Source organism: Giraffa tippelskirchi, chromosome 2 (assembly GCF_054371585.1).
Source record: "Giraffa tippelskirchi isolate mGirTip1 chromosome 2, T2T-mGirTip1v1.2.pri, whole genome shotgun sequence".
Lineage (NCBI taxonomy): Eukaryota > Metazoa > Chordata > Mammalia > Artiodactyla > Giraffidae > Giraffa > Giraffa tippelskirchi.
Window position 1 is genome coordinate 110,567,990 of NC_137276.1, and position 21,462 is coordinate 110,589,451.

The following is a 21,462-nucleotide window of genomic DNA, read 5'->3' on the forward strand; positions in this document are numbered from 1 at the left end:
AACCATGGGTGCTCTCCAGACCCCGACCCCACCACCAGGTCCCACCCAAGAGAGCCCGATGTGCCCACCAGACGCCAGACCTGCAGAGGCCCCCTAGGCTGTGGGCCAATGTCAGGTGCCAGGAAGGGTAGGATGAGGACTAAAGCCCTAACCCCCAGCACAGTCTGGAGACAGGGTCTTTACAGAGGTGATGAGGTTAAAATGAGGTCACTAAGGTGGGCTCTACTCCTGTAGGACTGGTGTCCTTATGAGAAGGAGATGAGAACAGAGACGCACGGGGAGGATGGCACGTGCGGACCCTGGGAGGAGACAGCTGTCTGCATGCTAGGGAGGGAGGCCCTGGAGGAACCAGCCCTGTGGCACCCCCGTCTCGGGCTTCAGCCTCCAGAATTGTGAGATGATAAATGTCCACTGTTCAAGCCGTCCCATCGGTGGTGTTTGTTGCAGCACCCAAGCTGACTGAGACAGGGGTGTGAGGAGCCAGGGCATCTGGGACACAGCGGGCTGTGAGCAACAAGGGCCGGGCATCCTGGCACCTTCATCCTCGCACCTACGACAGAGGAGGTGCCAGGGAGGGGTCGGGCGCAGGGCCACAGGGGGCCACCTGCCCTCTCTAGGCCTCAGGAGAGATGGGGGATGGTGTGGAATTTGGGGGGCAGAGGGCTGTGTGTCCTATGGAGATGGGTCTGGGCCAGGGCTTGGCCCCAGGTGGGAATGCAAGATGCACAGAGGGGACCCAGTGTGATGCCAAGACCAGTTCTGGGGGGCAGTTTTGAGACATTAAAAATGCTGGCAGGTGCTAAAAATATCTCCTGAGGAGGGGACCCTGGAAAGCACCACTATTTACAGGGAAAGCAATCTCACCAGTCAGTGCCCAGTTGCTGGTTTCTGTGACCACCCCGCAGCCAAAGGGGACCGGGGCTGTCGAGTCCAGAACCCAGCAGGAAGAGCCCCGCCCACATCGGCTCCCCTCCAGGGGCTCCGGCGGGAATCCTCTTCCAGGTAAACTGCCAGCCCCGCACCGGCCTCACTGACAGGCTGCACGCGGGCACCTGGTTTAAAGCTCTGCTGCTGTCTTCCTGTCCCTGGCTTTGAACAAGGGCCTGTGTCTTCACGTTGCCGTGCACTCTGCAGCTGCCCTGTCCGAGGCTGAACCCTGGCCCCAGGCACTGCCCTCCAGGAAGACCCCCACGGGGACCCGCCACCGGCCCTCAAAGAGCAGCAGTAAAGGAGGAAAAGGAGGAACAGCAAACAGACGACTTTAATAGACTGGGGCTCACCGCGCAGGTGTGGGTGGCGGGGTGGGCGCCGGGGTGTGCGCCGGCTGGGGGGCGGGACAGCGCGGGCAGCGGCCCACCAGGCCCTGGCGCCGTCGGCGTGCCCTCCGGGGAGCGAACGAGGAGCGTGGCGCCCGAGGTTGCAACACTCGTTTATTGCAGGGAGGCGCGGGGTCACCAGGCGAAGAGCGGGCGGCTGTCCTCCTTGGAGAGCTCGCACAGGCAGTTGAGCAGCAGCAGCGAGTCGCCCAGAAACTTGGGGGGCACGACGTCGATGACCAGCTTACGCAGGGCGGCCGGGCTGCTGTGCAGCGGGTTGGCACGCAGGTCCGGCCGCTGCTTCAGAATGCCATAGGTGTTGATGAGAAACTCGCTGAACACAGGGTGCACGTCGCGGTTGTAGCCCAGCCGCTCCAGGCGCGCTGTCAGTGTCAGGTAGCGGTGCGTCAGCTCCCGCAGCTTCTTCTCGTCCACCGAGCCATCCAGGGACTTGATGGACGTCTGTGGGCACAGGCGCGAGTGGGCGGCGGGGCCAGGGACCCGCAAGGACGGGGAGGCGAGGAGGACGGGAGGCCAGGCGCAGGTCCAGGGCGCCCTTCCAGAACAGCTGTGTCGGTGGGGACACTGAGGCCCAGAGCCAGGCCCCCACCAGGGGCCGGCTCCCAGTTTCCCTCCCGCCTGTAGTGACCGACAGGAGAGCAGGGAGCTCCACTCCCGGAGCCTGGAAAAGGTGCCTTGCCAGCCGGGCAGAGAGTCACAGTACTCCCCACCCAGAGCCACTCCTGAGGCTGTCCCAGACTATGAAAGACAGGACAGAGCAAAGGGACTAGTGGGGCAGCTCATCGATTCCCCACTCAGACAGCACTCAGCCTTGCCCAGGCCTATAGCTGTGTGGGCACTACAGCAGACTGGCGGCCAGGGGACCTTGGGGGACGGGGAGCTGGGCAACAAGGGGCCCGGGGCAAGGATGGGACCCTGGGCTGGGAGGGTCCTGTGGCAGGTTGGGGACTGGGCCAGGGGAAGGCCCCCAGCCAGGGAAGCATACCTGTTTGATCTTCTCAGGGATGTTGGACACAGTGAAGCCGTAGAGCCGGGTCACCCCTGGGAAGACATAGGCCAGGATGCGCCGGTCCAGCTGGAAGGCAATCTCCCCAACAATGCGACCATCCTTCTCGGTGCCAGTGAAGCTCTGGATCTCTGGGGGGCAGGGTTGGGCGGGGCTGGTGAAACGGGCAGCCAGTATCTGGGAGGGTAGGAGGGTCAAGGGGTTCAGAGGGTCCAGGGCTGCCCACATTCCTCCTGCCTGTGCTCCAGGGTCCATCTCAGGGAGAGGGCTGACCCAGATGTTGCTATTGTGGGTATGAGGTGAAGCCTGGGGACCCCAACAAGGCCTTCCTGCAGGACCTGAGTGGGCACCCTTCTCCCTGTTCTCTGCTGCTCCCTGGCAGCCCTGATCCCAGGCCCAGCCTCAGTTCCCTGAGATGGATGTTTCACAGCCCAGGGTTGGTTTCTGGTCTCCTTGTCACCAGCAAGTCTGCTCAGCACCTAGTCTAGGGTGACCCCCCTCGGAGCTCTCAGCCCCATGACCAGGTGAACTTGGAATGGGCTAGGCATGTCCCCACCTGAGGGTAGGGTCCTGGTTAACTCAAGAACACATATGTAGCATGTGTGGGTCCAGTCTGCATAGCTATGTGAAACAGTGAGACGCTCTGTCTCAGCAGCCTGTGTGTATTGCAGGCTGGTCTAATACTTATTTCATAATAAGACTTGAGGGTTGCTGGGCTCATGGGAGATTCTAATTATTTCCCCAATATCACCCCAGCACATCAACCACCCTCCCCTCCAAAATTGCTTCCAAATTGCCCCTCCCCACAGCAGCCTCTGATGTCAGCACATCTTCCACCCAACAGCCATGATCCCACCACTACCCTTCAAAACTACTGTGCTTTCTGAAGATCATGCTGACGACTTTTACCACCAGGTGCACCTGACTTTGAGGGACCATGGAGTGAGGAAGGGCCCGCCTCACAACACCTGGCATGCCCTCACTGACCAGGATGAACTCTGCGGGGAGAGCAGGCGCTTGGCTCAGGCTCCCATGCATCCTGAACTCTGCTCTTCCCCACAGGAGACACTTAATAACAGGCCCATTTCTAAAGCTTTTTCTAAAGCCCTGCAACTTTCTAACCCGACAGTGATCCAAACCCCTCCCAAGAGCCCCACAGAGTCCATCCAGCAGGCAGGTAGTGCACAGACGGGGTGGGCGCTCTGCATTGGAGAGCTGCCCCCAGGTCCTGTTACCCACAGACACCTGTACCTAGCAAGGGCTCTGGACCCCCACCACATACAGAGGTTGGTCTGACTCCCCACCCTGCTGGAGGGCTCAGTGGCCCAGGGAGTCACTGGGCTGCTCCAAGACCTGCACAAGGGCTTCTATGCAGCTGTGCACACTGGACCACAGGACCAACCCTGCCTGTCACCTTGGGCAGCTGCTGTCCCCCTCTCAGCCCCATCCTGGGACTGCCCACATAGCCACCCATCTCAGAGCCCTGGCTAGTCACTCTGGGCAGGAACATGATGGCAGTTAACACATGCTCATCAAGGCTGGGTGTGGGTAGCTCTTCCTCCTCTGTGGGCACTGGGATAGGCGAGGGGGCACATGTCCTCCTGCTTCCTCGGCCGCGCCAGTGCAGGTGCTGAGCAGGGAAGATGAGGTTGAACTTAGCACAGTCCAGGTCTGTCACAGCTGAGACTCTGTGGCCAAATCCAAGGTCATAAGGTTTATGTCTGTGTTTTCTTCTAACAGTTTTATGGTTTTAGCTCTTTTATGTCTTTTAAAAATCTTTGATGCATTTTGAGTTAATTTTCATATGTGATATGAAGTCCAGCTTCAGCTGTTTGCATGTGGAGATCCACCTTCCCAGCACCATTTGTTGAAAAGACTCTTCTCTCTCCATTGAATTGTCTCGGGACCCTTTCCAGACATCAGACTTGTAAATGCATGGGTTTATCTCTGACTCTTGATTCTGTTTCATGGACTTGTATGCCTGTCCTTACACCAGTACCACGCTGCTGATTACTGTATCTTTGCAGTAAATTTTGAAATTGGGAAGTGTGAGTCCTCCAATTTTATTCTCCTTTTTCAAGACTGTTTTGCTTATTCTGAGTCCCATACATCTCCATACAAATTTTAGGATCAGTATGTCAATTTCTGCCAAGAAGTCAGGTGGGACTTTGATAGGGATTGCATTGAAATTTGTAGATTGATTTGGGGAGGTTTGCCATCTTGATAATATTAGGTCTTTCAAGCCATGACCAGAAGACTTTTCACATTTATTTAGGTCTTCTTTCATTTCTTTCAATGTTTTGTCGTTTTCAGTGTTGTTGTTTAGTCACTGTCATGTCCCAACTCTTTGTGACCCCATGGACTGTAGCCCGCCAGGCTCCTCTGTCCATGGGATTTCCTAGGCAAGAATACTGGAGTGGGTTGCCATTTCCTTCTCCAGAGAATCTTCCCGACCCAGGGATCAAACCTGCCGGGAGCCAGCTCACGAGATCCCACCCATGGTAAGGTCCTGAGGAAAAGGACTTATCGAGCACGGCTTCTCAGGCCTCAGGGATTCTCGGAAGGCTGCCTCAGCACTCACCTTAAAGATGATATCTGTCTTTCTGATGTTTGCTACAATAAACCTCTTCTTATTTTCTGTGACTTAGACAAAAGGCTTTTCCTGATTCTCTTCTAAAATAGATCAATCTGAAACCTCAATTGACAAGGCCCCTGAATGGTAATACCCTAATAAAATTATCTAGGATATAGAGTATACTAATCCAAATTCCTCTTGCTGGCATATTGGTTTGTTTAATAAATATACCTGTGTCTTTGGAGCTAATGTGCATGACTGCTCCTTAACAATAAAACAGTATTGAGAGCCTCTGCACAGAAAGCCCCAATGGGCACAGAACCCTTCGTAGGAAAAAAGGCTTATTAGGAAATATAAAAAATATTGCTTTATGAAACTGTTACTTAGTTTATATTTACTCACTATGTTTTTGCTCTTAACGTATTTAGCCTATATAACAAAAGCATAATAGTTAGAGATTTATATAAATAGAAGTTTAGCTTTAATACAAATAATAAGACAATTGTTGATTTAACTGATGATTCTTACTTAGAGCTGACCTTCAGCTTGCTGTTCTATGACTTTATGGAACCACATTCTTTTCTGTTAAGCTCAAGGCATAGGATAGATTACCGAAAACAGGTTTTACCTTGAAACTTTCTGTTGATGAATTCTTTCCTGCTGTGCCTGATACAAAAGTGTTCTGGCTGATCAACCCTTATCAATAAAGAGTCTCAAGATGTTAGCAGGCCCCCAGGCCAAAAGATGATGTAAACAAAGTGAACTAAGATATGCGAACGGTGTCAATAAGGGTCAACACTGTTGACCCATTAAACTGATTTGGTATGACTCTACACTTTACATTTGTTTCTATGTAACACTAAAAATATAAAAGCTGTCTTAAAAACAATAAAGTCAGAAGACACTTGGAAACACCGAGACTCGCTGTGTCTTCTCATTCGCATCGCCGACGCCGTCCATCCTGAGGGAACCCCTGGACCAGCTGGAGCAGGACTCCGGCACAAACCCATGTCTTTCATATTGGCAGGGGGTTCTTTACCACTGAGACACCTGGGAAGCCCTAGTTTTCAGTGCACTCCTTCCAGAATCACTTGGTAACAGTGCAGAAGCCACCCAGGAATTATAACTGACAACCAGATACACTACACAGAAGCATGGGAGGGAAAACAGGGCCCATGGAGGAGCAGAATACCAATCTCCTCCTTCTGTGTTAATACATTTATCTCATCAGGAGTTGGTCTCTCTCCCTGCCACCCCTCCTCTAAAGTATAAATTAGCTGGAAGGAACAAGCAACCTCTAGATCTGAGAGGATCTAGAAAGCATTTCTAGTCCAATCTGGGCCTTTCAAGATCTGACCAAAAAGCTATTCCTCAAAGAAAAAAGTCAGTAAGATTGACAAACCCCTAGCCAGATTAATTACAGAAAAAGAGGAAGATAAAAATTACCACTATCAGAAATGAGAAATGGTATCACCACAGATTTTACAGATAGAAATAGAACCATATGAGTGTGTGTCTGTGTCTGTGTGTCTCTGTGTGTTTATTAAAAGGAATTGGCTCACGCAATTATGAAAATTGACACATCCCAAGATCTGCGATGGTGAGTCAGCAAGCTCGAGGCTCAGAAGAGCTGATGATACAATCCCAGTCTGGGCTCAAGGTCTGAGAAACAAGGGAACCCTTGGTGTGGCTCCAGTTTAAAGGACTGGAGGCTTGAGACCCAAATAGAGCTGAGATTTCAGTTGCAATCCAAAGGCAGTCAGGCAGGAGGAATTTTCTCTTACTTGGGAGAGAATCAGCCTTTTTATCCTACTCAGGCCTTCAACTGATTGTATGAGGCCTACCCACATTCAGGAGGCAAGTCTGCTTTATTCAGTCTATTGACTTAAATATTAAACTCATCTAAAAACATTCTCATAGACATACCCTGAATAATGTTTGACCAAATATCTGGGCACCTAATGGCCCAGTCAAGTTGACCATCATGGGATAAATATAAAAAATCAATTATGTTACTATATATTAGAAACAAATAATCAGAAATTCATATTGATAAAAAGTACTATTCATTATAGCATCAAAAACATGAAATACTAGAGGGTAAATTCAACAACAATGTGCAAGATCTGCACATAGAAGCTATAAAATATTACTGAAAGGTATTTTTAAAGAACTGAAAAAATGGAGAGATACACAGGCATACCTTGGACATATTGCTAGTTTCAGTTCCATATCACCACAATAAAGCAAATACCACATGAAAGCAAGTCACACGTAATAAAAAAAAAAAATGGATAACAACAACAACAAAAAAAAGACAGCAAGTCACGTGAACTGTTCCGTTTCTCAGTGCACATGAAAGTTAGGTTTACACTGCAGTGTAGTCTATAATGTGCAATAACATTATGTCCAAAAAAAGGTGCATACTGTAATTTTTAAACACTTATTGCTAAAAAAATGTTAACCATCCTCTAAGCCTTCAGTGAGTCATAACCATTTTGCTGGTGGAGGGTCCTGCCTCAGTGTTGACAGATTCTGACTGATCAGGCAGTGGTTGCTGAAAGTTGGGGTTGGTGTGGCAATTTCTTTAAAAATGTAACAATGATGTTTGCCATATTCATTGACTCTTCCTTTCAGGAATAATTTCTCAGTAGTATGAAATGCTATTTCAGAGCATTTTACCCACAATAGAATTTCTTTCAAAATTAAAGTTAACCCTCTCAAACCCTGCCACTGCTTTCTCAACTACGTTTGCATACTGTTCTAAATCTTTGTTGTCATTTCAGCATCTTCATCAGTAGATTCCACCTCAAGAAACCACTTTCTTAGCTCACCCATAGGAAGCAACTCCTCCTGTGTGAAGGTTTTATCTGCAACTGCAGCAGTTCAGTCACATCTCAGGCTCCTCCTCTAATTACGGTTCTCTTGCTGTTCCCACCACATCTGCAGTTATATCCCCCAGTGCAGTCTTGAATCCCTCCAAGTCATCCATGAGGGCTGGAATCAACTTCTTCCAGACTCCTGTTAATGTTCCTGTTAATGTCCTGACCTCTTTCCGTGAATCATGAATGTTCTTAGTGGCATCTAGAATGGTGAATCCTTTCCAGAAAGTTTCAGAGCCCTCAGAGGAACCCCTATCTATGGCAGCTATGGCCTTATGAAGTATGTGCTGTGACCACTGTGCTGTGGTCAGTGGCTCAGTCATGTCCAACTTTTTGTGACCCCATGGACTGTAGCCTGCCAGACTCCTCTGTCCGTGGAATTCTCCAGGCAAGAATACTAGAGTGGGTTGCCATGCCTCCCTCCAGGGCATCTTTCCAACCCAGGGACTGAACCCAGGTATCCCACATTGCAGGCAGGTTCTTTACCATCTGAGCCACCAGGGAAGCCGCTATGAAGTACATTTCATCAGTAATAAGACTTGAAAGTCAAATTTACTCCTTGATCCATGGGCAGAATGGATGTGCCGTAGCAGCATGTAAACAACTTTAATCTCCTTGTCCATCTGCATCAGAGACCTTGGGTGACCAGGTGCATCATCGATGAGCAGGAATATTTTGAAAGGTATCTTTTTCCTGAGCAGTAGGTCTCAATAGTGGGCTTATAATATTCAATGAACCATTTTGCAAATAGATATGCTGTCATCCAGGCTTTGTTGTCCATTTACAGAACACACGCAGAGTAGATGTAGCATAATTCTTAAGCGCCTTAGGATTTTTAGATGATAAATGAGCACTGGCTTCAGCTTCAAGTCACCAGCTGCATTAGCCCCTAAAAAAGAGAATCAACCTGTCCTTTGAGGCTTTGAAGCCAGGCACTTACTTCTACTCTCTGGCTATAAAGTTCTAGATAGAATCTTCTTCCAACAGAAGGCTGTTTCATCTACGTTGAAAATCTGTCCTTTAGTGCAGCCACCTTTATGAATTATCTGAGCGGGATCTTCTGGACAACTTGCTGCAGCTTCTACACCAGCCCTTGGTGCTTCACTTTGCATTTTGATGTTATAAAATGGCTTCTCTCCTTAAACCTCATGAACCAACCTCTGCTGGCTTCAAACTTCTCTTCCTGTAGCTTCTGCACCTCTCTTAGCCTTCACTGAGTTGAAGAGGGTTGGGGTCTTGCTCTGGAGGTGGCTTTGCCTTAAGGGAATGGCATGACTGGTTTGATCTTCTACCCAGACCACTAAAACTTTCTTTATATCTGCAATAAAGCTGTTGTGTTTCCTTATCATTTGTGGGCTCACTGTAGCACTTTTCATTTCAAGAACTTTCCTTCGCATTCACAACTTGACTGTTTGGCACAAGAGGCCCAGCTTTCAACCCACCTTGGCTTTCGACATGCCTTCCTCACTGAGCTTAATCATTTCTATGTTTTGATTTAAAGTGAGAGATGTGTAACTCTTCCTTTCACTTGAACGCTTAGAGGCCACTGGAGGGTTATTAACTGACTTAATTTCAATACTGTTGTGTTTCAGAGACAAGGGAGGCCCCAGCAGAGGGAGAGGGATGGAGCAGGGCTGGTCAGTGGAACAGTCAGAACACCCACAACACTTCACATTAAGTTTTCTGTCTTGCATGGGCGTAGTCCTTGGTGTCCCAAAGCAATTACAATAGTAACATGAAAGACCACTCAACAAAGATCACCACAACAAAGATGATAATTTTGTAGTCAATGAAGCAGAAGTTGATGTTTTTCTGGAATTCCCTTGTTTTTTCTATGCTCCAACAGATGTTGGCAATTTGATCTTTGGTTTCTCTGCCTTTTCTAAATCCAGCTTGTATCTCTAGAATTTCATGGTTCACATACTGCTGAAGCCTAGCTTGAGGGATTTTGAGCATAGCAAATAGAAGGGGGAAAATTGAAAGCAGTGACAGATTTTCTTTTCTTGGGCTCCAAAATCACTGCAGACAGTGACTGCAGCCATAAAACAAAAAGAAGCTTGCTCCTTGGAAGAAAAGTTATGACAAACCTAGACAACATATTAAAAAGCAGAGACATCACTTTGTCAACAAAGGTCCATATGATCAAAGTTATGGTTTTTCCAGTATTCATGTATGGCTGTAAGAGTTGGACCATAAAGAAGGCGGAAAGCCAAAGAATTGATGCTTTTGAACTGTGTTGTTGGAGAAGACTCTTGAGAGTCCCTTGGGTGGCAAGGAGATCAAACCAGTCAATCCTAAAGGAAATCAACCCTGAGTATTCACGGAAGGACTGATGTTGACACTGAAGCTCCAAAATTCTGGTAACCTGATGCACAGAGCTGACTCATTGGAAAAGACCCTGATGCTGGGAAAGACTGAAGGCAAAAGGAAAAGAGGGCAGCATGAGGTGGTTAGATAGCATCACCAACTCAATGGACAAGAATTTGAGCAAACTCCTAGAGATAGTGGAGTACAGGGAAGCCTGGCATGCTGCAGTCAATGGGGTCACAAAGAGTCAGACATGACTTAGCGACTGAACGACAACAAATTGCCATGAAATGATGGGACTGGATGCTGTGATTTTTTTTTTTCACTATGAAAACGCTTTAATGTGATCTTTTTGAATGTTGTTTCAAGCCAGCTTTTTCACTCTCCTCTTTCACTCTCATCAAGAGGCTCTTTAGTTCCTCTTTGCTTTCTGCCGTAAGAGTGGTGTCATCTGCATATCTGAGGTTGTTGATATTTCCCCCGGCAATCTTGATTTCAGTTTGTGATTTATCTTGCCCAGCATTTCACATGATGTACTCTGCATGTAGAACCAGACGTGGAACAATGGACTGGTTCCAAATTGGTAAAGGAGTATGTCAAGGCTGTATATTGTCACCGTGCTTATTTAACTTCTATGCAGAGTACATCATGCGAAATGCTGGGCTGAAAGAAGCACAAGCTGGAATCAAGATTGCCGGAAGAAATATCAATAACCTCAGATATGCAGATGACACCACCCTTAAGGCAAAAAGCGAAGAGGAACTGAAGAGCCTCTTGATGAAAGTGAAAGAGGAGAGTAAAAATCCTGGCTTAAAACTCAAAATTCAAAAAACAAACATCATGGCATCTGGTCCCATCACTTCATGGCAAATAGATGGGACACAATGGAAACAGTGAGAGACTTTGTTTTCTTGGGCTCCAAAATCACTGCACATGGTGACTGCAGCCATGGAATTAAAAGACGCTTGCTCCTTGGAAGAAAAGCTATGACCAACCTAGACAGCATATTAAAAAGCAGAGACATTACTTTGCTGACAAAGATCCGTCTAGTCAAAGCTATGGTTTTTCCAGTAGTCATGTATGTATGTGAGAGCTGGAGCATAAAGAAAGCTGAGCACTGAAGAATTAATGCTTTTGAACTGTGGTGTTGGAGAAGATTCTTGAGAGTCCCTTGGACTGAAAAGAGATCAAACCATTCAGTCCTAAAGGAAATCAATCCTGAATATTCATTGGAAGGACTGATGCTGAAGCTCCAATACTTTGGCCACTTGATGAGAAGAACTGACTCGTTGGAAAAGACCCTGATGCTGGGAAAGATTGAAGGCAGGAGGAGAAGGGGACAACAGAGGATGAGATGGTAGGATGGCATCACCGACTCGATGGACATGAGTTTGGGAGTTGGTGATGGACAGGGAAGCCTGGCATGCTGCAGTCCATGGGGTCCCAAAGAGTCAGACATGACTGAGCAACTGAGCTGAACTGAACTGAACTCCACATATAAGTTAAATAAGCAGGGTGACAATATACAGCCTTGACATAGTCTTTTTCCCAATTTTGAACCAGTCAGTCGTTTCACGTCCAGTTCTAACTGTTGCTAAGAAGCAACAAGAGCCTTGCATACAGGTTTCTCAGGAGACAGGTAAGGTGGTCTGGTATTCCCATCTCCACAGTTTACTTTCCAGAATTTTCCAGTTTATTGTGATCCACATAGTCAAAGGCTTTAGTGTAGTCAATGAAGTGGAATCACAGCCTTGTCATGGCAAAGAAAGAGGCCTGCATAACTCAATGAAGGTATGAGCCATGCCTTGCAGGGCCACCCAAGATGGGTGGGTCATAGTGAAAAGTTCTGACAGAATGTAGTCCACTGGAGGAGAGAAGGGCATCCCCTCCCCCTTCATGGATCATATCTGCAATGCATGCATGCATGCATGCTAAGCCGCTTCAGTCGTGTCCAACTCTGTGGGACCCTATGGACAGCAGCCCACCAGGCTCCTCTGTCCACAGGAGTCTCTAGGCAAGAATACTGGAGTGGGTTGCCATTTCCTTCTCCACATATCTGCAAAACATGTACCAAAAAAGTCTGGTATCCAGAATACACAACGCAATCATAAGAAGATAAGCTACTCACTTATTTAAATGGTCAAAAATGTGTACAGACAGGGCGCCAGACCCCAGGAGCGTGGGCACACTCTCCTCCTGCTGCTGCTGGCTGGATACAGAAGCTGGGCCTTGACTATCCCCCCCAGCAGCCAACCCCCCACTCCTGCCTGTTCCTCTCCCTCCTCACCATTCAGGTAGTAGCTCCTCCTGGTTCGGTCCCCGGAGGGCAGGCTGCTCTCTGAGAAGCACACCTTTTTGGGCCGGCCCACATCCCGGGTCTCCAGCAGGGTCTTCTCCACCAGCGGGTCCTGCAAGGGGCTCAGGAGTGGGGACAGCTTTCGGTCGGAGCCTCGGGGGACACGCAGTTCCGGGGAGCTGAGGAAAGCCTTGAAGGGCACCTGGGAAGACGTCACACAGCCTGGGGAGGCATCATCCTCGCTGGAGAGGGGGGCGTGTGAGCACAGCAGGTCTTCCAGGGAGGACCTCTGCAGCTGAGAGGGTGCATCAGGGCCGCTGGTGAACCTTCCAAAGTCTGGAACTGGGGCAGGGAGGGAGGAACAAGCTGTGAGGTGGAGGCTCCTGGAGCACCCGTGTCTTGCAGAGACCTTGCCCCCAACTCTGACACCTGCCCCCACTTCCCCTCTGGAGGAGGCGATGGATCCCAGGACACCAGCAGCCCCGGGTCCAGAGGCACAGCACACGTGTGGCCTCTGACACTCCCACTGTGTGTCCACACACTGTGACAGTGACTTATATGTGCGTCTTAAATTTTACATAAATGGTATCATCCAGCACCTTCTATTATGAAACTTCTTTTTTTGAGATTTATCCATGATGAGTATGTCACTGGGTAGCTCTATGGTTCACTTAACCATTTCCTGACCCATGTGCATACATGGGCACACATCTGCACATACATGCATACACACACGTGTTTTTTTCATCCATCCCCCCTGATGCACATGGGACTGTTTCCAGGATTCCTTGTAAATGCAGAGCGGTGATCAGCATCCCTCATGTGTGTCCCCTGCCAGACACATGGCCCAGGAACTGTCAGGAAGTCACAGCAGTGAGGCAGCAAGGGCCCCCAGTGCTTGTTCTTCCTCTGGCTCAGTCCCAGGACCCTGGTCCCCTTTGCTCAGGACTCACATATTCCCAGGGGAGGTGGGCCATCCCAACCATGGCGGGGGTCGGGAAACTCTAATCATGGGCTTGGGGAAGAGCCATATCTGTGACCCAATTTTAAAGGGATTGTTGTGTGGTCAGGTGTGTTTGCACTTCACTTTTAGTTTCTATTCAGTGAATTGAAATTCCCTTCTGTCATTCCCAAGCCTTAATAAAGTTGTGTTAAACATAAAACAATTTTTTTAATCCTCAGTCAAAACTGAGGATTTCAAGCTACGTTATAAAAAAACTATAAATGAATCAGAGTCAATAGAAAACCACATCTCCTCAAAATTAAAAGCATTCTCAGGACTCCCCAGTGGTCCAGTGGTTAAGAACTCACCTTGCAATGCAAGGGTTGTGGGTTCAATCCCTTGTCAGCAAACTAAGATCCCACATACTGCAGCACAACTCAGTCCACTCCACGACTAGAAAGCCCAAGTGTCACAACTTACACCAAAAAATATATACATATTAGAAAAAAATTATCTTCAGTAATGATCAGATCAAGGAGAAAATAAACATAGGAAAAATTATTATTGAGAAATAATGAAAATCAGAACACTAGATATATTGACATCAATACATTTAAAACTGTATCTAAAGTGAAATTAGCAACTTAAATCCTTTAATTACTTCTAAAACAGTATCAAAAAATTAAACATTCATATAGGAATGAACTGTTGAAGAAAGCAAAAGTTAGAGAATAATAAAAATGGCAGCAGAAATAAACTTGAAACAGTTCTACAAAAAGTCTAATAAGATAGTGAAACTGTGGAAAGCTACTTTAGAGAAACAGAATACAAAGAATAAAATTGAAAATGAGAAAAGCCAGATAAAAATGACCAGGAGGACAGTTTAAATTATAAAAGATTATATCCAATTGAATATTAATTGAAAACTTTAATAAAGGAGAGATCATTTGGGAAGCTATTTTCAATGACTCAATAAGAAGTAGAAAACCTGCACAGATGAATAAGCAAAAAAGAAAAACCTAGAAGTTATAGATTTATGGGCAAAGGGCTGAAGGCCTGGCTGGTTGGTGGATGAGTTCTTTCAAGTCCCCAAACAATTCACAACCCCTGCATCATATGAATGAGGCTGGAACACTGAAAAAATTAAACAATGCTTGATTATTAAGCTTATAAATTGTCACAACTCTGATATAAAATCCCTGAAAAGACAACCCACAGAAAGAAAACCGCAGCCCAGATTCACATAGGAATCAGAGAAAATGGAGTCCAGAGATTCTGAGTGAAGCCCCAGCCAAACAGATGCCACAGCAAACAGCTCAGGCCCAGGACTGGGAGTTTCTCAATGACACAATGGAACAAGACCCCACAGGCCAGTGGGGACGCACCCGAGGGTACTTTGGCCAGCACAGAAGTGAGGTCATAAAATCTTAACAAAATGAGCCCTTCTTCAATTTTGTTGTTGTTGTTGTTCTTTAAAAATAAGAACTAGCCAAGTTCGATGCATGATACAGGGTGCTTGGGGCTGGTGCACCAGGATGACCCGGAGGGATGGGATGGGGAGGGAGGTGGAAAGAGGGTTCTGGAAGCGGAACACATGTACGCCCATGGTGGATTCATGTCAATGTATGGCAAAACAAAAACAATATTGTAAAGTTAAAAAATAGATAAATAAACTAATTTAAAATTAAAAAAAAAAAAGGACTAGAAGGCTTTTCCCCAGCACCCAGCCTACACCCCCCCACCCCCGAAACCTGGACAACAGGGCTGTCCACTGCCAACCACCCACCAGAAGGATGAGGGGGGAGCCTGTCAAGGCCAAAAGTCCTGGGATTCCTGAGGAGGAAAGACAGAAATGAGCGTATGAGCTGCCGTTGTTGTTCAGTTGCTAAGACGTGTCCAACTCTTTGCGACCCCATGGGCTGTAGCCCACCAGGCTCCTCTGTCTGTGGGATTCTCCAGGCAAGAATACTGGAGTGGGTTGCCATTCCCTTCTCCAGGGGATCTTCTTGACCCAGGGATTGAGCCCTTGTCTCCTGCTTGGCAGGTGGATTCTTTACCACTGAGCCACCAGGGAAGCCTGGTGTTGCCAACCCCATCTAAAAGTCTGTAAACAGCAGCTACAGAATTTAGAAAACATGGGAGAAAGAACTGGAAAACTTAGCAGAACAAAACAGCTCAGGGAGGGACTGGAGAGTGAATTCTCTGGTGGTCTAGTGGTTAGGGCTCCACGCTCTCACTGCCCAGGGCCTGGGTTCAACCCCTAGTCGGGGAACTAAGAACCAGCATGCCTGGTGGCCAAAAGTAAAAATAAAAATATAAAGTAAGCAAAATATGATAAGGGGCCTGGATATAGGCTAAATATTTACAAATCAACAGATTTCCAAAACACAGCAACACGGGTAACTGAAAACACAGTGGAAAAGAAATCCCACCCCAGATTGCAATAAGTGACATCAAGTGTCCCAGGAATAAACCAGAAATCCCACCAGTGATTGCAATAAGTGACATAAAGTGCCCCAGGAAAAACCAATTAGTGAAAGATTTAAGTGAGAAACGGCTAAAGAGACTTGAAGAAACACAGTCAGAGCAGCTTAATAGAGCTGCAGGGGACGATCCCACCCTCTGGGCAAATGTAAGAATAAGAGACGTGAAAATAATTACCCTGCCTTCTGAGCCAGTGATTCTACATTTAGGGAGACATACCCCAAGGAAACAACTCTGAATACAAAATGCTTTTTGCTGTGGTATTTACTTCAGGGTTGGAGAAGGAAATGACAACCTACTCCAGTAATCTTGCCTGGAGAATTCCATGGACAGAGCAGCCTCACGGGTTATGGTCCATGGGGTCACAAGAGTCAGATGCAACTGAGCAACTAACACTTCAGGGTAAGAGAAAAGAAGTGTCATTTCAAACATAAGGAGAGTTCATTAAATTCTGGTTCATCTGATTCTGGAATATTACACAGCTATTTAGAATGTATTTATAACAATACAGAAGCAGCTGTATCGTGATGGTAAAGGGAAGAGGCAGAGAGAACACTCAGAAACTGCTCAAAATCACTGGACACTCCATGCAGGACAAGGAGTCCAGGCAATAGTGGAGGCTCCGAGACGCCAGGGGCTCAGGCACCAGGGTGATCTGAAGGAAACTGGCCTGGGTGGGGAGGGCCCGGGATGGCCAAGGCCCCCCACCCCACCCTGTCCCTCAGAACATGAGCACCAAGGGCAAAGAGGCCCCAGAAGATGCTGGTGGGGCCTGGCCCCTCCCAGGGGTGACACCAGCTGTGGGAAAGCTGCAGGTGGAGAGGCCACAGCCCTTTGGAGAGGGTCCCGGTGTCCATGTCAACCCTTGAGCTGCACGTGGCCTTTGACCCAAGGATTCCTGGACAGCCCCCCATCAGCAGGCCACAGAGTTACCTGTGAAGCCCCCGTGGCTGCTGGGAGATGGAGGAGCACTCCTGTCATGGGGATCAGACTTAAGGGCTGGGGGTGAACCCATCGGGAACAGTGAGTGAGCCCTCCAGGAGATGGCCAATGGTCAAGGACAGAAGATGGACGGCTGGGTAGTCGGTGTAGAATGGCTCCACGCCGTCCACATAAACTGAGGATCCTGGGATACACATGCAAACAGCCCCCAAAACTTCAGAGAGAAGCCAGAGTCAACGTGGACAGCGGCTGCTGCTGGGAGTGGGCCAGGAGCCTGCGGTAGTCATGCTCACCCCAAGTGATCTTGCTTAGTGAGAACAACAGATTTTTAAAGTACATCCTATGCAAGGATGTACGGCTTGGTGGTAAAGAATCCGTGTGTCAATGCAGGGACACGAGTTCCATCCCTGGTCCAGAAAGATCCCACACACCGCGGAGCAACTAAGCCCGTGCACCACAACTACTGAAGCCTGTGCTCTGAGCCCAAGAGTTGCTGAACCCATGCACCTAGAGCCTGTGCCCCACAACAACAGAAGCCACTGCAGTGAGAAGCCTGCAGCCAAAATAAATAAATAAATAAACCACACCCAGTTTCTAAAGCAAACACTGAGCTGCTGCTGTGTGCAGTTCTGAAACCTAGAGCTTCGCTGGGGAACTCCTGCCGGTTCTCCAAGTCCAGCCCCGAGGCTAAGGTTGCACCCTGGGGACGGAGGTGGCTCTGAGGATGGCAGGGGCCCATCAGCCCACACATGCAACTGGGGTCTCAAGGCCTTTCTTTGGAAGGCTCGAGGCCTCAGGCTGGCCAGGGGCTGGGGCTCCTCCTAAGACTCGCATGCAGGAGGATCTGGGCTTGCCCACGGGTGGGGTGCTGGCCATGCCCCAGAGACTGACTGACTTGTACCCTGATGGGGAACAGCGCGGCCTGAGCAGGGGCCTGCACCTCACCCAAAGCCCACCTTCCAGCCCAGCCAGTCCACCAATCACACACATGGCTCTGTGCCCTGAGGGTTCAGTTCAGCCGCTGGGTCTTGTCCAACTCCTTGCGACCCCATGGACTGCAACACGCCAGGCCTCCCTGTCCATCACCAGCTCCCGGAGTTTACCCAAACTCATGTCCATCGAGTCAGTGATGCCATCCAACCATCTCATCCTCTGTCTCCCCTTCTTCTCCCACCTTCAATCTTTCCCAGCATCAGGGTCTTTTCCAATGACTCAGTTCTTCGTGTCAGGTGGCCAAAGTATTGGAGCTTCAGCTTCAGCATCAGTCCTTCCAATGAATATTCAGGACGGATTTCCTTTAGGATGGACTGGTTGGATCTCCTTGCAGTCCAAAGGACTCTCAAGAGTCTTGTCCAACACCACAGTTCAAAAGCATTAATTTTTCAGCGCTCAGCTTTCTTTATAGTTCAACTCTCACATCCATACATGACTACTGAAAAAACCATAGCTTTGGCTAGATGGACCTTTGTTGGCAAAGTGATGTCTCTGCTTTTTAATATGCTATCTAGGTTGGTCATAGCTTTTCTTCCAAGGAGCAAGCATCTTTTAATTTCATGGCTGCAGTCACCATCTGCAGTGATTTTGGAGCCCCCCAAAAATAAATTCTGTCACTGTTTCCACTGTTTCCCCATCTATTTCCCATGAAGTGATAGGACCGGATGCCATGATCTTAGTTTTCTGAATGTTGAGTTTTAAGCCAACTTTTTCACTCTCCTCTTTCACTTTCATCAAGAGGCTCTTTAGTTCTTCACTTCCTGCCATAAGGGTGGTAACATCTGCAAATATGAGGTTATTGATTTTTCTCCCAGCAATCTTGATTCCAGCTTGTGCTTCAGCAAAGCTCAATTCTTAGGACAAAGGGCCACAGAGCAGGCCGAGGCACATGATTGTTGGCAGTGGTCACAGCACAGACAAGGCCTGGGGACAAGTGCCTCAGGCAGCCACTGCCTAGCAGGCATTCTTCGTAGGCTGAGGAGGTGGCATGGACCCTCTGCAGGGTGTCATGTCAGGGACACAGCAGAGAGAGACAGGCCCCCCCTCTACCCATGGTCACCAGGGGACATTGTGTGTCTCGGCCATGGGCAGAGCTGAGGACAGGGCCCCAGGCTCCTCCAGCTGCTCTCCCCTCTACCCGCCATCCACCCCCATGAGGACCCTGCTTGTCTGACCTCCCTCCTCAAGGCCCACCCTGAGGCTGAAGGTGTAGAGATGCCGTGAGGGACCCTTGCACCCCGGGACATGCTCTCTAACAGGGTCTGCTTCCTCAGGGCAGGAGGTGACTACGCCCAACATTCAGGAGGTGACCCCATCCAGAGTGGGTCCCAGAGCAGCTGAGCATCCCACTGGGAACCAGCAGCAGCTCTGAAAGAAGCTTCAACAGAGGAAAACATCTCACTCCAGGCGAACAACTTATCCTGAGAAGACAGCAGGTCTGTGGGCACAGGCATTGCCAGGGTGGGCGCCAGCATTGCCAGGGTGAGGGCTGGGGTGCAGACTCCACCCGCCGTGCTGGGCAGTGAGTGATCATCACCTCCGGGAACACAGAGCTCACCTGGTCACAGGGCCCATGGTCCACATCCCAGCCACTCATACCAAGGTAATGGCACCAACTCCACCCTAAGTCACACTTTCCACGTACAAAAACTTTCAAGCAGAGCCAGCTACCTTCATAGAAAGTGTCTCAGCCTCTGAAGGGGCTCCTACAGGGCGAGCTGGGTGACCGTTCCGCACTTACGTCCTCTCTGTGACCCACAGGTCTCTCTCCTAGGTAGGGTCCTTCCCTCTCCGGGCGCAGCTGCCAGCCAGTACGGTAGGCACAGCTGCCTTCACCGAGGGCTGAGCGTGCCTGGCTGGCCAGCCCCCAGGACAGCAGAGTCGCACACAGCCTGGCCCCACCGTCCCCAGGGCCAGCCTCAGTGGACCTGCTTTAAGCCTCTGTGGCAGCACCTTGGCAGCCACCATGGACAGCCCACTAGCCCAAGCGGGTCACCCACCTGCCCACCCACCTCCCAGACCCAGCTCACCTGCGCTCCCTGGGGAGCAGGCCTCGGGGTAGGCGGGTGCCTTGGGGAAGAGGAAGTCACGGCCCCCGCGCCCACAGCTCTCCTGGCAGCTCTCGCTCAGCAGCCGCTTCAGCATCTGGTTTTCCTTCATGAGACGCACCTGCTTCTTGAGGTCGGCGTTCTCGCTCATGAGCCTGTTCATCAGCTCGCTGCCCTCAGCCATGGCCGGTCCTCTGTCACGTGTGGGCCCGTGGCCCCATGGAGGTGGAAAACCAGAGCCAGCGGGCGCTCCAGAAACGCCAAGAGCCCCGAGTTCCACCGGCCTTCCGCAGCCTTGTGATGTCACCCTTAAAGCGGCAGCGTCTCGGCCAGGGTGATCAGAGGGGCGGGGGCAGGAGGTGGGGATGGGGCGCCTCACGGGGTGGACTCCCCAGCAAGGGAACAGCACAGGCCGAGGCCGAGGCTGGAATGTTCCAGCGGGTTCCAGGAACAACCAGAAATCTGGGCTGCAGGAGTATCCGCAGGCCTGCGGGAAGGGAGCTCTGCTTTCATTGAGTGACTCAAGGGCCCCCTCTCCTTCACCCCCAAACTGCAGGCCACCTGCAGGGTCCTGGAGGCAGGTAGGCCAGCCAGAAGCTGGGGCTGTCTGACCTGCAGATGTGGACGACGTACCCCAGGATGCACGCTGAGGAAGAGGAGGCCATGGGCACAAGGGAGACAGGCCGGGGAGTACCCCTCAACGGCCCTCACAGCCCACGGAGCTCTGGCGGGCTCTCTCTCAGAGGACACCTGCCGACTGCACTCCCCTGGTCCTGAGGGTCCCAGCAGCATGTCCGCATCCCCACACTAAATGCCAGCACTGAGCATCTGGGACACTGACCGGTATCGGACCTGAGGACCCCAGGCCAGGGCACAGGGCCGTCTGGACAGCCCCACGCAGAGTCCTGCCCAGGTTCCAGTCCTCAAGCAGTGTGACCTCCATGAGCTCCGCCCCCAACTATCTACCTGGGAGGTACACCAAGTCAGCAGTTTCCTGGCCCCACGGGCAGCAGAGAGGCCTGCTCCTCCTGAGGACATAAGCCCCAACAGGAGCATCGAGTCCTCTCTCCCCTTCTGCTGACGTCTAGGTCTTCCCCTGGCAGCGAGGGCTGGGGTGGGGTGGGAGGAGCCTCCAACAAAACACAGCTTCGACTACCCCCAGACTATTAACTTAGTGCAAGGTCACCGCAGGAAGACAGAGCCCTGGGTGGGGCTTGCGGAGAAACGACACTAAATCCCAACCGTCCCTCTCACATCCTGAGACAGAGCAGATGGGACAGTGGAAACACAGACGCCGCCCATTGAGGAAGGGTGGAGGCAGTGCCCTACCAGACTCGAGAATCAGGCAGGGGGCCATGAGTAGCTCCACTCTGCTGGCCCCTTCCCTCACATTTAAAATGCTTTTCTTTCCCACCCCAAGAAAACCCTCTCAGCCATGGACCTGGGGACACCCTGCCAGTTTCCTGGTCATGATGCAGTTCCCTTCGAACACATCACATTCATCTTGCTAATATTTTAAGTATTTTCTATATTCATGAGGGAAATTGATCTGTATCTCCTTTTTTTGTAATGTCCTGTTTACTGTCAAGGTCATATTGGTCTTATACAATGAGTTGCAAAGGGTTCCCTCCTCTCTTTTCTGTATGCTG

General features: G+C 49.8%; 1 protein-coding gene across 2 annotated transcripts; it reads right to left on the reverse strand.

Annotated features, from left to right (window-relative positions):
- Positions 1 to 1,242: 1,242 nt before the first annotated feature.
- Positions 1,243 to 20,084, reverse strand: SPATC1L (spermatogenesis and centriole associated 1 like). Of its 2 annotated transcripts, none has more exons than XM_081570231.1 (4): positions 19,796 to 20,084; positions 12,395 to 12,739; positions 2,323 to 2,474; positions 1,243 to 1,778 (listed from the first exon to the last, which is right to left on the reverse strand). In XM_081570231.1, the coding sequence occupies exons 1-4, from the start codon at positions 19,995 to 19,997 to the stop codon at positions 1,452 to 1,454; spliced, it is 1,026 nt and encodes a 341-aa protein (XP_081426357.1). In that variant the 5' UTR covers positions 19,998 to 20,084; the 3' UTR covers positions 1,243 to 1,451. The 2 variants fall into 2 exon arrangements, with proteins under 2 accessions (XP_081426357.1, XP_081426355.1); XM_081570229.1 differs by having other exon boundaries at positions 12,395 to 12,745.
- Between the last annotated feature and the right edge of the window lie 1,378 nt (positions 20,085 to 21,462).

What these genes read in the sequence shown, in the direction of transcription:
- SPATC1L (XM_081570229.1), bottom strand. Translation starts at nt 19,997, where the DNA reads ATGGCTGAGGGCAGCGAGCTGATGAACAGGCTCATGAGCGAGAACGCC. An exon ending in CTGCTCCCCAGGGAGCGCAG is followed by an intron (nt 12,746 to 19,795) that starts GTGAGCTGGGTC and finishes TCCCTGCCCCAG; the next exon opens with TTCCAGACTTTGGAAGGTTC. An exon ending in GAGGAGCTACTACCTGAATG is followed by an intron (nt 2,475 to 12,394) that starts GTGAGGAGGGAG and finishes CCTGCCCCCCAG; the next exon opens with AGATCCAGAGCTTCACTGGC.